Genomic DNA, 16357 nt, shown 5'->3' with positions numbered 1-16357 from the left:
GTAAATATCTTGTTTCTTTTGGGATTTGGAAGATCTCTGTAGTTACTGGCCAAGCTTTACTTGATTTGTTTTGAATCAGATGAGATTGTAACCTGAGATTAGTATTGATTTTTTCCTAAATAGTGCAAATATCAGTTAGGGGTATGATATTAGGTCCAGCAATGATGGATATAATGGCAGTCACTTCCTCATTTATTTAACATTTATCCTTAATCACGAATAGGGATACTAATCTAAATGTTGTATCTTTTTTTCCAGGGTCCTGTTTTTATTCTAGCATGCAGCTTCCCTTCCCCCAGCCACCCTTGTTTTTAATTTTATTTAATTTTATTGCAGTCTAACATCATTGGTTGGCTACGAAAAGCACTGGAGACAGACAGAAAGGATTGGATAAAAGAAACTGAGCCAGAAGCAGATCAAGATGGGTACTATCAGACTACACTCCCAGCCATAGTTTTCCAGGTATGAATCTAAAGGATATTCTGTTTTTTCTGGTGTACAGAAAACAAGAACAAAACAAGAAAACCAGGACTGGTACTTGCAATGCAGTCTTTCAGTGGAACAATCTGGAAATAGATTTTTCCCTGTATTTTGTCAGTATTGGATGGGTTCTCTTATGGATTGTTTACTTATTTACATTTATGCTGAAATAGTGAACATTCAAAACATTTGAAAGTTTCATGGTTCAAAAATGAGATTAATAATCTCAAAAAAAGAAAAACCTCTGACCTCTTTATTATTCTTCCTAGTTTCTCCCTGAATGAATCCCATATTGATAATACTTTGGCTCCTCCTTCCTTTGCTGTATGGTACCATTACAGGAAGGATGATTAAAAACTCACAATTTTCATTCTTTCTAAAGACAGCACTGAACTAATAGGATTTCTATCCATCTCTCCTATTTTCATTAGATGGGAACCTCTTTTAAAAAAAAAAAGAAAAGGAAATTTTATGTAAGGATAGGAATCAAATGAAATATTCAGTATAGTGCCTGGTGGGTCCAGTGAGAAATATTCTTGCATTCTACTGACTTAAAAGCTGACATACTGATAAATGGTTTTGGTTTTGGTACTTCCTAGTTTAAAAAAAAAGTAGATTTTGCTTTGCTTTTGTACTGCTTGGCAGTATCTGAATTTCTGTGATGAGTTTATTATGCCCGGCCTGTTAGTTGTTTGTATTGCAAAAGGATACCAGTAACTTTTCTATTGGCATAGGGCAGGGGTATCAAACATGGTCTATGAAGCCATTTCACCCAGACTTGTGGGGCTTTGAGAGGATTAAGGTTGGGACCTGCCACCTAATTCATAGTGATGGAGCTGTGATAGGCATGTGTTAGTGGTGGGGGAGACAAGTGATGGCTGTATTAACCCCTGTGCCACTGCTATCCGTGCTGCTGCCAATGCTCCCAGATCCAGATCTGGCCCAGCAGGTTCCTTGCAGTCTGAATAAGTTTGACACCTTTGGCTTAGGGTGTCCACAATAAGAGTCAGATGCTGTATGACAATATAGGCAAGGTTTTTGGGGTAAACTATTGCAACTATTTTAGTTGGTCTAATAAAAGATATTGGATTTATCTAAAGACCCTTGCCTGTCTGTGTCCTTAGACCAACATGGCTATAACCTATACATATGACAATAGATAAATACCAGTGCAATTTACTGCCATAAATTACAGGAGTAACTGTAATGCCATGTCCATCGCCAATCAGAATATTATCCCATGTTTGTATCATAAGTCCAGGTACTGGACTATCTCTGTATTTAAGCTATTTCTGATTTTAGATGTTTGAGCAGAATCTTCAAGTAGCTGCTCAAATAAGTGAAGATTTGAAAATGAACGTTCTGCTTCTGTGTCTTCAACAAATGAATTCATTCTTGACTAGGTAAAACAATTTGTTCTGTAATCTCTTAATCCTTTCTTTTTCTATTCCATATTGTCACCCACATTTCCCTGTTGCCCAGTCTCTTTTCTTTCCCACATAAGCTGCTTAGCTATATGGTCCTTTTTATCTCTGGACATGGTATGTGGTTACCCTTTTTCCTTTTCTGCCTCCCTCTTAAGGAAGTTCTGTCTTGTTTAGTGGCTGGCAATTTCAAACTCATTAGTGGCTGTACTCTGAGGTCAGGTCCTATTTTTTTTCACTTCTGCAATGTAGTAAAGGCTCCTGATAGAGATAGCTGAGCCAAGTACCTCTTCCTTGTATTCAGTTGACTTTCTTTAAAGAGTCCTAGATGCATGTGGAATCTGCTGGAAATTAGGAGATCTGGCACTATGTGACCAATTCGCCTCCCACAAAACCCTGTATCATTCAGTAGGCCATCACTGAGTACTTGGCTTACTGTTCATGCACTCCTTTTACACTTGTATAGCTTTTTGTCTATTTAATACTATTATTTGTGTTCTTACCAGGTACAGAGAAGAAGCACAGTTCTATAAAGAGGAGCACTTAAAAAATCGTCAGTATCCCCAGTGTTATGTTCAGTACATGATTGCAGTCATCAACAACTGTCAGACCTTCAAGTATGTATGCACAATTGGAGAGTGCTATGAAAAATTAGTATTCATTATTGATGTCAATTTATAAGGTAATAAATACAGATGTCTAATGTGAGTGGCCCTCTTAGACAAAACCCTACCAATATCCTTTTTTTGCACCAAAAGACTTTCATCTCAGATATCAGCTGACTGCAGGAGGTGGGGAGGGAGGTCCCAAGCCATCAGAAGTATAGTACAGGCAGACACTGAAACTGGCCACTGAGCAAAGACAGATCAGACTAAGCAAATTGTTCACCATTCAGAGCAAATGAACTAACCACACCTTTGCAAATCTTTTGGTAGAAGCAAAATAACTATTCTTTGTGTCCCATAGAACAAAGGCATGATCATTTTTAAAAATCTTTATTCATTCGTTTTGACCTGCAACATACACTCCAGCTATCTTGCCTTAATTTTGATCTCTCACAAGTCACTATAAACCCGGATGATGCATGTGGGCAAAACTAGGGAAGAAAAGTTTGTTGAGCCCACTTTACTATAAAATCTTATTCAACTTTTTTGATATGGTCCTCTGGCAACATTTCTGCTGCTCTTTTGTCAATGTTCTGGTTTTGTAGCAAGTGCTGGGCCTCAGGGATGGCTATGACTCCCTCTGGTAATGCAGCTCCTGCTTCACTCTGACTCTCTGGGTATTCTCCCCTTCTTCCTGCCTGCCATGCCTTGATGTAATTATTTAACTTGGAAAAGGGAGGCTGCCCAGGGATCCCCAAAGTGACCCCTTGTACTCTAACAGGCTGTGTCCTAGCACACTAATAGCCTTTAGGGCTTAATCTGTGGTCACTAACTTCCCCTGTAGCACCCCCATGCCTTGCACATGTTGCTGTTCAGTCACTCTCCTTTGTCAGGGTCTTGGCCTTCTTGCCCCCTGCCCCATTCCTCTTGCTGGGCCCTTTAGCCCAGGCCCACTGTGTTCCTGGCTTCTGGGCTCCAGCCCCTATCTCACCTACTATGGCTCCCTGCCCAGCTCCAGATGCCAGGCTCCCTGGCCCTGGCCAGATCTGGGCACTGGTGGGACCTCCTCCACCCCTGCTGTAACCGGTGGTTTGGGTAGTGACTAAGTTACAACACAGGATTAAGCCCTCTGGCTATAACACAAACTCCCAACTGGGTCTGAACACCTACACCACCTCCTTGGCTGTATCCTAAAGCTTCCCCCTACCTTGAGTCATTTCCACTGTAAATCATCAGCATTTTACTTGAATTATTCTTAGGATAGCCCAGGCCAGCCAGGAAGTCCTCTGCAGTTCTCCTACCCAGGAGTTATCTCCTAAGCAGCCTCCAGGGCCCTAGGCTTATATGCTCCCTAAGCCCTGCTCCCTTCTAGTTGGGTGACTTCCCTGGACTGGCTACAGGTGTCCACCTTTACCTTGCTGGGCAGCTCTTTGCCTAGGCAGGCAGCAGCCTTTTCTTGCTGCCTCCCTTCTTGCAACTGCCCCCTGTTTAGCTGCTTGGGCTCTAGCTGCAGCAGTTTCTGTCTTAAAGTAACAGGAGCCCTAGGCTCCCTCTTACATGATTCCACTAAATTTTGAGGGCCAGTAATCGATGATCTGTTGAGGTCCCTTCCAACCCTAGGATTTATGAATCTATGAAATATGTCTTCTGCTCTGACAGGATGATAGGGTTTTATAAAGTTTTATAGATTTTAAGGTAAGAAAAAAAATTAGGTTGTATAGTCTGACCTCTTGCATATCATATGATGTTCAGTTTAAACTGTCAATTGTCATTTCTAGGATATGGTCAGACTAGTACATTTCAGTCTTCAGGGCACAAAACTTGTGTCGTGCAGAAAATAGGATGGGCTAAGGTGCCACCAACACCCTGGGTCCTTGCAGTGACAAGGAATTGATTAGGTGAGATAGATATGTCCATATGATCCTAACAGATAATCTGTCTTTTGTGTTTTAACACTTTGGTCTATAACAAGGATCTAATATCCAGTTATCTAATGTTCCCTTTGGACCCAAACACTATCACAGAGGTGTGTCTTGTTACATGGACAGAGTCCTTTATTATCTACAATAGTTCTGGGGTGTTTAAGGCACTATAAATACCTGAGTTGTTGTAAATGGTTTGTCATCTGTGTTACAACACTGAGCATTAGCAATTCTGCTTGTTTCAGCATCTTTGTCATTATCAGCTCACATGGGGATCTTACAATATAATATGGCAGTATGTATAACAAAACCAGTTACAACCTAGCCCTGCCCTGGGATGTACACCAAAAGTGAATAGGGAATCCAGTTTTGGTACAGAAGATTTACAGCTTCTCAGGTTGATACAAATTGATAGGTTACTTCCCTACTTATTCCACATTCTTTCAGGGTATGTTAAATACCACCTTGGTTCCACTTGAGCCAAAATGAATTCAGAAAGACCGTCCAGTTAAATTTCTTGTAGTACTTAATCTAGGCAAAATTTAGTAGAAAGGAAATTAAACTTTGACTTTTTTGCCTAGTATTACCACTGCAAAGTACTTCAGGATTAAAAGACTCAGCCTTATGAGCGTTCCTTTGCAGCCTGCCACAGTCTGCATAGTTGTAGCATACAACTTGTCATACGTGTTCTGTAATGTGAGAATTGAAGGGACATAATTGAGTGTCAGTGAAGGGTTGGTTCTAACTGCACAGACCATATTTACTTTCCCAAACCATCAGTAACGAATATGTCTGTTGTTGCGTGCAGGCTCTCAAACATAATTTAATAACAATCAGAAGTACCATACTAGGACATTAGGTCTGTCAGAATGGTTGCTGAAAAGTTTTATTGTTTGTCACAGAGACTCTATAATCAGTTTGAAAAGAAAATATTTGAAAAATGAAATGGAAGAGGGAATGCCAAGCAGTCATGCGAACATGGATATGATTTTAGACGTCACTGCCAAAGAAGGATGCTCTAGCCTACTAGATGAAGTCTTCATGGATTTAGAGGTTAGATTTCTTTTTCTTTCCTCCAGAAAGAGCCTTTCTTAACATGTAATTCAGAAACAATGTAGTTAGGTATGAGACTGTCTTGGCTTTTAGGTGTTTTTTGTGTTGCCTACTAATCAGTCTGTTAGCAGACTTTCACTGTTGTTCTTCACTGCACATAGAAACCATTAATGTACTCTGTTAAAAAATTACATTCTATATAAGTGTTTTTAGCAGTTTTTGTCCATCTCGCTTACATCTTCTAGCACAATATACTTAGATAAAGGCAGTCCTCGGACTTGCAATACAATCGGTTCCTGAAAACCGCATCTTAAATTGAAACGTAACTCAGAATCAATTTTCTCATAAGAAGCAATGTTATAAATGGGGGGTTGGTTCCTGAACCAAGGCCCGATACCCTATTTTCACTAAAACACCCCAGAATTTTGTACTCTACCAATTATAGATGAGTAATATAGCTACATTAATGTATTTATATTGTAAATAGCACTCATATTGCTTTGGAAGTATTTCTTTGAGGTGACTTTGCTGGACTTTTTGAAAGGTTCTTCGTCAGACTTTTTGAAGGGTTCATGTCTGGAGTCTTCTTAAGAGTCTTGGCTGCAGGTTTTTCTGGAGTCTTGTCCGCTTTCTTAAAGAAAGTATCCAAGGAAGTTTGGACAGATGTTCTCCAGGGAGATAGATGAGCTATGCAACAAATTTGTTTGCTGGCGTGGCATCACATTGGATCAAGCGTTGTAAAGTCAAAACTGACGTCATAAAGTTGAAACAGGGTATCAATTTATAAACGTTTTAAGTGTGAAGTGTTGTAACTCAAAACATTGTAAGTTGAGGGCTGCCTGTACTCAAATGCTATACTAAACCTATAGTGGGTGGGAGCATAATATACTGTTTGGGAAATAGCTTAAGTATGTGATCTTAAATTACTGTGCACATGCAGAAGTGGGTAGAATTCAAGTTGTGCATGCAACCTTAACTGACGTTTCCTGACCTATTAGTTCTTCAGCGTGGATTGTATAATTTGTTGTATAGAAGAAACAATATATATAAGTTTTTGTATAGAATTTCTCAGCAAATATGGATATTTTCGTATTGACAGAGGGGGTAAACTGAGGGACAGTTAAAAAAAACCAAAAAAACAGTCAAAGAGGAGGAATCTGTACTAGCCAATCGTAGCTTAGAAAGGAAAGGGGGGAGCCTGGAGAGATTTATATAAGTATTGCAGCAGCTTCTAAGTGCTTTACATTAAATGTGTAAACTTCTTGTCTTGGGCTAGTAAATTCCTTGTTCCTGAAAAATTTTTGTAAATGTAGAGTATTTATAAACTTTGTTATCAGCGTTTGTCTGGAACTGCATTTTTAAAGTATGATGTAAAGTGATTTGATGGATACGGTTGAAAAATTGTTTTGAATAGCATTTCATTGTGTTTTCTTTTCAGCCACATCTCAATGAGCTGATGACAAAGAAGTGGCTTATGGGATCCAATGCTGTGGGCACTATCTGTGTCACCGTAGAAGATTATTTTAATGATTTTGCAAGAATAAAAAAACCTTATAAAAAGGTATTTGCACAATATCTCGGGGAAACTTCAGTAATGTTTCTTGATGCATTCAAATTTTTGAGCAATTTATTAATGATTTTTGGAATTCAGGAAACAACAGTTGGGTGTGTTCTTTTTTTTTACTAATAAGCTATCACAAAAAATCAAAATTCTTGCATTCCTCACATCTTTGTTCAATCAAACCCCTCTAGATTTCAACCTTGGAAGGTTAGGGCTGCAGGATTTGGCCTTAGAGAGAAGTTTAAGACAGTATGTGTTACTAAAGAATAATCTGTGCTACTTATGTTTTCAGACAAAGCCTAGAAAGGTATGTTTTTCCTCTCCAGAAATGAACCCTGTAGATGTGTAGCACATTCTTGGAACTGCACATTCTGAATTCCAAAATCAAAATTTAAAAAGGTCTCCTTGGGACCATAGGCTTTGACATGTTCCTGAACTCAGGTTCAGAATACAATTTATAGACGCGTGTTGCCATAAGTCAGCCACTGTAGGTTGTTTAACTGTTTGCCAGTGCATCTCTGAACTGTTCCCCCTGCCCCCCCGCCCCAGCATTTTTTAAATGTTACTTTGTTTGGACATTTCCTTTAACTCAAATAAGGTTTTATATTTATCCAGATAGGTCAAGGTTTAGGAAAGGTTTCTGTACATAAAATGTGAAACACTCCAAAACTACTTGTATAAAGAGGATGTTGAATAGTTAGCTTATGCCTCCCTTACTTATCAGGCTCATAGGACCAGAAAATTGTTTAGCATCCTTTTGATTGACTTTTAACTCTAGTGAAGACAATTTTGGCTTCTTCACCACAATATTTTAAAGGTTTGTAGGTTTTGCTTATTATGACATAACCTATTTCATTCAAAAACACTCAGGAGAAAGCACAAGTCACCCCTAAAATTAATACCTTTTCCTTGGATAACCTTGTTTCATGAGATAGTTCACTGATTTTGAAAGAAGTCTCTTTGTATACAGACTGCTACCAAAAATTGGTCTTGGTACTTTGGTACAGTTGTTGTCATCTTTGTAGTATAAAGCTTTCAAGCTGAAACAGGTTTTTGGCAACTAGCAGAACTTGAGTTCTATGTATTCCCTCAGCATCAGTGTATTATGTCTCTTAAGCAAGGAGGTTGTAGTGTAGCTGTAGAAGTAGATGGGAAGCATCTTTCCCTTCCTATTTATTTATTACATTTAAAAAGTCCCCATGCCTCATTTGCTTGAAGCTCTGTCAGGTTTTTTTTTCCAGAAAAAAGCAAGAGAAAAACTTGTCCCACCCAGAAAATCAGCCAATAGCCTATATGGTCTGTAATTAAACTGAGAGGAACAGGGATTTGAACTTGGACCTCCCATTACCCAGATCAGCACCCTGACTATAGCCTGTTATTCTGCCTCTGTCTCTCTGAAATCTTTCCCATTGAAAGTTTCATTGAACCTGGGATGTGAAAAGATTTGGTTTCCACTGAAAAAACACGTTGTAAATAAATTTCCAACTCATTTTAGTACAAGCTTAACTCCCTTTGACCAACTGCTTTGTTGACACTGTGGGAGCCTCTGGAAAATGTTTACGAAAGAACACTACTTTCTCATGTACCCCACATCCCCAAATTAGACATACACCAGGCTTTTGGGAAGGCAGAACAAAGAGGAAAAAATGTTTTCAGAGTTATGGCTGCATAGAGCAGGGACAGAGCCTAATCTTCAGCTCACTTGCTTTCTCCTTTCTGCTCAGATAAAAGCCTCAGCTCTAACCCTTTCACATCCAAATTGTCAGCAGATTTCAGCTGGTCAGCTAAAAGGTGAAACTGTAGCTGATGCTGAAGACTGGATTTCATGGGCAGATCTAGGATATTAAAAAGAGCAGGCTGCAGGGCTGTAAAATAGGGGAAGAAAGACCAGGAATGGCTAATAGCAAAATTGTCAAAGGGATAGCTTGATTAACGGGACATCAAGACAGTTAAAAAGGAGAGAGGGTCATGGAGTGGGGCATGATTAGCAAGTACCATATAGATTATAATGAGCTATGAAGTCAATTGACTCCACTGGTGCTGGCCAAATAGAAATCTCACTGCTGCTGCAGAGCATGTAGTTTTAAACTTTGGGTGGAGCAGGAATCAAGTGCACCAGTGCACTTGCTCTGGATCTGCACCTCCCTTCATGCAGCTGCTGTCCAGAAGAAATGAAAAAGTAGCAACCATCTTATAGTGTCCCCATGCTTCTATTTTGGGCAGAAAATATGCTACTCTGCTTAAGATGCACACCCCAGTTTTGGAAAGTTGATTTTTTGGAGGAAAAATGCTTATGGCATGTGAGTGTAAATACAGTAAGTGGGTTTTGTATTAAGCTCCACCTAAAGTCTTCCGTAATCTTCCTGTACAGCATCTTTCACATCTATCATGAGAGAAAAGATCTATTGCTGCTTTCTCAGCCTGTATCATACCTGACCCCTTTCTTCCTTTCAGAGTCAGATTTACATCTCCTTTCACTGATACAGATCTGTAGTAATGTTATTCATCTTGATAGCACTTATTTGGACTTAAATCTACACTTCTGAAACAAAATTTTGATTCTAAGCTTCTGCTGCTGCTTTGTCTCTTTATACAGGAAGAATGAGCTAGTTTTTTAACTTACAAAAAATCTTTCACTGCAGTGACAGGTGTGAAAGTTACTTATTAACTACTTGTGAATGTGTAAATGCATGTTAAAGACTAATTATAATTCCCTCCATAGAACTACATTTTTAGGTACCATTGGCATAATTCAGATATCTTTTCCTCCCCTCTCAGATAATGACTCTTGAGGCCCATCGTAGAGTAGTTGTGGAGTACATCAGGGCTATCATGTTAAAACGTATATCTTTCAAGAATGCAGAAGAGAGAAAAGAGGGTGCTGAAAAAATGATCAAGGAAGCGGAACAGTTCAGATTTCTCTTTAAAAAACTTGCAGCTGTAAGTACTTAGCTCTTATGATGTTAATCTGAAATTAAATGAAATCTTTTAATTTTACTAAATCCATTTAAAGATATGTATTTATAAAATAAAAGTCTAGGGCTGAATTTGCAAGTAAGAGTTATGTGCCTGAGTATAGCATTTAAGCATCCCTGACATTCAAAACATGTTACTTTACCTTGGGGAAAAATGTTTTTTTCTTCACAAATACAGAGCATGAATAACGTTAGGATTAGAAATTAAAGATTTTGCTTACCTGTGCTATTATTTTTTCAATTGTATAGGGATCTGGAGAAGACACTGAAGGACTCTGTGACATTATTGTGGCTATTGCAGAAGTTATTAAACTGACTGATCCTTCTTTGCTTTTTCTGGAAGTCTCAACATTAGTTAGTAAATACCCAGATATCAGGTAATACTACTCATACCCTTTCGAACTCAAAGCCAAAAATCAACAATGTATTCATTTTTAAGATTAGAACTGTGCTAGAAAATAGCATAAGTACTTTATTTTTTATAATTTTATAATTTAATCTCTTTCTTGTGAGGTTTGTACAACAAAAATGCTAATATTTTAACCTGTGCGTACAGATTTGTATTCTCTGAACACCAAAGGGATGGCAGGGTGCATCTTACAAGGAAAAGCCATAAAACTGAGTCGAGGGAATTTTGAGTGTCTGGAAGTTTTCCTAATATGACAGTGAACCACCGAGTGAAAGATCATGGGCTAAAAATGTGTTTTCTGAAACCTGTTTTGTTACATGCTTAATTACTAATACAAAATCTTGCAGTAACTTTCCTGGCTTGTACTTTTCTTTTGGCAGGGATGACCACATTTCAGCTTTGCTGACTGTGAGAGGCGATGCCAGCAGGGATATGAAGCAGACGATCATAGAAACTCTGGAACAAGGAGCCAACCAACCAAATCCAAATTATGTGCCAATTTTTAAAGAAATTACAGTCCCCACATTAAGTGTGCCAAAACTTCTTAAGTAGCTGACACTGGAAATGTCTTTTTTTCATTTGGGGTGAACATATTTGAAATGTTTAAGGGCAAATTTGTAAATGCCATTTCAAAGGGCATTTAGTATGACACTGTTAATTACTCAGACTATTATTTATAGGTATGTGTATCTTTTTGGTGCTGTTAGTTGTAATCAGAATCCTGAATGCAAGTGCAGAGATGCATGGCTGATTGAAGAATGACATTTCTGACGGCCAGAGTGCTTTGTACTGACTTCTTGCTTGTTATAGCTATAACAATTTTGTGGATTCTGTGAAATCCAGCATTGACCGTGAAATCTGGGCAGTGCCCACGGAATCTGCAAAATCTGCTGGGGGGTGAGGAAAAACGTATTGAGTGCTGTGACAGCTTGCCAGGGGAGGGGAGGGGGGGCTGCTGGCAAGATGGCTGCTGCCCCTCAATGCTGATTGGCTGCAAGGGCTGCCTATCATGTGGCTCCACCCCTTTCCAGTCAGTGACAAGGGGCAGGGCTGCATGATGGACAGCCCTTACAGCCAATAAGTGACTAGAGGCAGAGCCCCATGACAGGCGGCCCCTGCAGCCAATCTGTGGCAAGGGGCAGGGCCACTGAGGGCCCTTGGCCAATTGTGGGGGTTGGGGACACCACACTGCACCCATAAAATGGCTGCCTAGGCCCATGTTCTGCCAACAAAATTAGGTGGCAGCCCCCACAAATTAAGTAGGTCCATAGTTATAGCCGTACGCACCATCACCAAGTATATTTTGTCACAGGTTAATTCTGCATAGCACAATGCAGTGTTGTGTTTTAGAACAATTTTTGATTATCTCTACAAACCAGCTCAGGTACCAGAAGCAGTATCCCTACGTGAGCACCAAGAAGTCAAGTAACTAGCCCCACCTGGACTATGTATTAACAAGTGTTGGAAGCAGTATACATCATAGCTGGTATGGTGAGAGTTACAGCTGCACTGCTTGGTGCCATGTAGATGCACCCTCACCACTTACCTAACTCATGGTTTGTGTGTATATTTAATCTGATGTAAAATAGTATATATGTTGCAGAAAGCTAAAATACAAAAATGTTTCCTAACTCATAAATTGACAAAAATTGCTAATAGCTAATTTTATTCTAGGTAAATGGAAGAATTTGATACTTGAGGTACAGTGGTAATTTTTCATCAGTTTGATTTTCATTTGGTTAACGAGTGCATAAAGCACTGCTGATAAAACATTAACCTTCAATAATACAGACTTTTGCACCTGTATAAATTCACTTTCTATAAATCTGAGTCTTAATTATTACATTTTTAAAGAGAGCAATTTACATGGTCTGTACACTATTAATATTGTGTTGGTTCACAGGCATATTCTACAAACGATATGTAAAATAACACTGTTCAATTATAAATGTTTTCTTATTTCCATAAATCTATCATTAAAGGAGTACTTCGCAGTAATATGCAGCACAGTAAAGTATTCTAAGAACTATGTCTAATTTATTGTTAGAAGCCAACCAGTTAAATGCTAAAAAGATGTGTTAGTACAACATTAAGAATGACTTATACAGCCCATGTCTAAATACATAATATAACAGGGTCTCAAGGTATTTCTTGTTGGGAAAAGATACTGAGTACATTCTCATAGAGCCAAAGTCTGGGTATTATTTGTAATTGGCATTTGGAAAATGGAAGTGGATACAGATGCAGTAATACTCAGAGTATGGACATGCATGCATTTAAAGCACTCTGAATCCCAGAGATCATCACATTTTAGCACCTGTAGCCCCCCCCATCCTTGCTTGTCTTCTTTCTGTTCCCCCTCCCTCACTAGAGGATTTCAAAATGACTGTGAAGGCATGCAGTGGCACTGCTGTCCTGCTTCGCAGCAAGCTAGCTGGGATCCCTTCATATCTGCCAGCCTCTGGTCTCTGGAGAATCCTAAAGACAGCCCAGTGCAGAAGAGAACACTTACTGGCTGCCTGCTTTGCTCCCCCAACCAGGGTGGGTGAGGGGAGATGTAATGTGGAGCAGAGAACTGTAGGATGCCAGAAGACAGCTGGAGTGTACACACATTTCCGGAAGTGTTTTCAAAAATACTTCTTTTTTGTGGGACAGAGGAGTTAGCACCTGTTTAAAAAACGTTTTTGGCTTATATGTATCCTTGCTGTTTGGAGTGCTTCAAAGGCACTTGGAGCATTTCAAATAACATGTTTGTACCTTGCCTCAGATTAGTCCCTGCCATGTAGTTGTGGTTAAAACTAAACTAGTACTATACCCAAATATCTGTCAAATTGTGTTGGAAAAAATCCATCTGAAATTCTGGCCTAAATGGTGTGTGGGTACACAATACTTGCATGTTGCGTAAATAAAAAATAGGTGAATAAAGGGGATGCACAGGGGCTAGGTTTTAATACTTCTGAGAACTTGCAGGTTCTGTGACTTTGAAGGCCTGATCCTGCAAAATCCCACATACCAAACTCACTAATGCTTATTACAGAGATGTCATTTCCAAGTGAAATTAGAGGTGTACTGATACATCGGTTTAATATGTAGAAAACTGACTATATTGAAAATCGGTCTCATGGCTGATAATTTGGCTGATAAATGCCCATGTGTGCATGCAGCTGCAGTGCAGCATGTAGGCAGCAAGGAGCACAGCCTGGCAGTTTGACGAGCTGCATGCAGCTGGTAAGTCTGTTGTGGTGGAAGGGGAGGGGGGAGGGAAGGGGCATGGTGGGGGAAGATCAACGCCCCCTGTGGTGAGGGAGGGAGTGGGGCTGATGTTGGGGTAGGTGTAACCCAGCTGGGACAGGACATGGGATAGAGCCACATCTCTTCCAGGGGAAGGGGGCGCTCCTGCCATGCTCCAGATTTCCGTGGGGTGGAGTGGGCTGCAGCTGCAGGCTGAGGACTGAGGCCATGCCAGACTCTTCCTGGTTGCGGGGGGGGGGGGGGGGTCTGGGTCATACTGCTTGGGGTGGGTGATGCTGGAAGGGAGCTATGGGGGGGGGGGGGGTGCTACAGCAAAATTTGGAGTAGCCCAGCCCTGTGCAGATCTGGGAGCACATGCCTCCACCCCATGTCCTCCTGGGGTATGCACAGTGGCAGGAGCTGCTCCCCTTCCCTGCACCTCCCAGATGAGCCACAGCTCCATCCCATGCCCTGCCCTGGCTTAGCAGCACCTGCCCCACTCCATCACCATGGGGGGTGTTTATCTGCCCCCCACACATACCCCTTCCCTCCCCCCGCCACTTCCACAACAACAAACTTACCAGCTGAACGCAGCTATATCAGAAATCGGATCAGTATCAGCCAATCTGCTGCCTTAAAAATTGACTATCAGTATCAACCCCCAAAAATCACTATCAGTGGACCCCTATTTGATATCTCGTGGAAGTAAACATTAGACTTGATAGTAAGCCTATGCAGACCACCTGCTCTACTTAATTGCAGTGGCGTTTGAAGGTATTTGTGAAAATCGGTTTTATTTAGGTACTTGAAGATGGAGTTAGCATCCTTTCGACTCTTGGATCTGAAAATGTTCATAGATTTCATAGATGTTAAGGCTGGAAGAGACCTTGGAAGATCATCGAGTCCAGCCCCCTCCCCCTCCCCCGCCCCCAAAGGGCAGGAAGCCAGCTGGGGTCATAGTTTCATAGTTTCTAGGGTCGGAAGGGACCTGAGCAGATCATCTAGTCCGACCCCCTGCCATGGCAGGAAAGAATACTGGGGTCAAATGACCCCAGCAAGATGTTCATCTAACCTCCTCTTAAACCTCCCCAGGATAGGAGCCTGCACCACTTCTCTTGGAAGCTGGTTCCAGACCCTAGCCGCCCTGACCGTGAAGTAGCGCCTCCTGATATCTAACCTAAACCTGCCCTCTGCCAGCTTGTGACCGTTATTCCTGGTCATTCCCGCCAGTGCTTGGGGGAACAGTGACTCCCCCAATGCCTGCTGATCCCCCCTGACTAGTTTATAATGGGCCACAAGATCCCCCCATAGCCTTCTGTTTTGGAGGCTGAACAGGTTCAAGTCCCACAGCCTCTCCTCATAGGGCCTGCCCTGCTGTCCCCTGATCATACGAGTGGCCTCCTCTGGACCCTCTCCATGCTGTCGACATCCCTCTTGAAGTGGACGCAATACTCCAACTGCGGCCTGACCAGTGCCGCATAGAGGGGGAGGATCACCTCTTTGGACCTGCTTGAGATGCATCTGTGGATGCATGACAAGGTGCGGTTGGCCTGCCTGACTGCATCCCCACACTGCCAGCCCATGTTCACCTTGGAGTCAATGATGACCCCCAGATCCCTTTCCGCCTCAGTGCTGACAAGAAGGGAGTTCCCCAACCTGTAGGTATGGTGCCGGTTGTTCCTCCCGAGGTGCATCACCTTGCACTTGTCTGTGTTGAAACCCATCCTATTCTCGCCCGCCCACCCTCATAACCTGTCTAGGTCTGATTGTAGCCTGTTGCATCCTTCCAGTGTGCCCACGTCCCCCCACATCTTAGTGTCATCAGCAAATTTGAACAGAGTGCTTTTTACCCCCTCATCCAAATCACTGATGAAGATGTTGAACAGTGTGGGCCCGAGGACCGAGCCCAGCAGAACCGCACTGCCCACGTCCTTCCAGGTTGAGAAGGACCCATCCACTACCACCCTCTGGGTGCGGCCCTCCAGCCAGTTGGTGACCCATTTGACTGTGTGGGTGTCTACACCATAGCCCCCCAGTTTTTTAATGAGAATAGGGTGAGAGACACTGTCAAAAGCCTTCCGGAAGTCCAGGAAGACTATATCCACTGCTACCCCTGCATCTAGTGATCTGGTGATCTGATCGTAAAAGGCCACCAGGTTGGTCTGACAGGACCTGCCACTGATGAACCCATGTTGGTTGCCCCTAAGCATGCAGTCCCCTGCTGGCCCCTCCTGGATGTGTGCCAGCATAATTTTCTCGAACAGCTTGCCTAGGATCGCAGTAAGACTAACCAGCCTATAGTTTCCCGGGTCCTCCTTCCTGCCTTTTTTGAAGATGGGGACCACGCTGGCCCTCTTCCAGTCCTCTGGTACCTCACCACAGCACCACGAGTGCTTGTAAAGCCGTCCCAGGGGACTTGCAATGACCTCGGCCAGTTCCTTTAGAACTCTAGGGTGGAGATCATCCGGACTGGCTGACTTGAATACATCCAACCCCTCCAGAAGGTCCCTAACTAAATCCTTACTAACCCGTGGCCCAGGTGTGCCTCCCCCAGGGCCCGGGGGGGGCCCAGCAGGGAGGTGGCTATTCTGGTTCCTACTTAGGGTCCTAGGATCCCAGCAAGGTAAACATCCAATTTGCTCTTGAAGGTGTTAAGTATAGGTGCTTGAACCAGCTCCGATGGCAGGCTGTTCCAGT

The 16357-nt window shown here is 41.9% G+C and overlaps 1 protein-coding gene across 1 annotated transcript in view; it reads left to right on the top strand.

The window, feature by feature from the left end:
* Positions 1 to 12455, top strand: part of EXOC3 (exocyst complex component 3) — a 36916-nt gene extending 24461 nt beyond the window's left edge. The window contains exons 6-13 of the mRNA XM_090039084.1: positions 337 to 462; positions 1783 to 1883; positions 2411 to 2521; positions 5334 to 5484; positions 6923 to 7045; positions 9824 to 9985; positions 10270 to 10397; positions 10810 to 12455. Coding sequence (XP_089895210.1) covers positions 337 to 462; positions 1783 to 1883; positions 2411 to 2521; positions 5334 to 5484; positions 6923 to 7045; positions 9824 to 9985; positions 10270 to 10397; positions 10810 to 10981 — 1074 coding nt within the window. The 3' untranslated portion in view covers positions 10982 to 12455. The remainder of the gene's footprint in view (positions 1 to 336; positions 463 to 1782; positions 1884 to 2410; positions 2522 to 5333; positions 5485 to 6922; positions 7046 to 9823; positions 9986 to 10269; positions 10398 to 10809) is intronic.
* The last annotated feature ends 3902 nt before the right edge of the window (positions 12456 to 16357 follow it).

Source organism: Crocodylus siamensis, chromosome 3, assembly GCF_052110815.1.
Source record: "Crocodylus siamensis isolate JL-2025a chromosome 3, ASM5211081v1, whole genome shotgun sequence".
Taxonomy (NCBI): Eukaryota; Metazoa; Chordata; order Crocodylia; family Crocodylidae; genus Crocodylus; species Crocodylus siamensis.
This window is presented reverse-complemented; position numbering and strand designations above follow the sequence as displayed.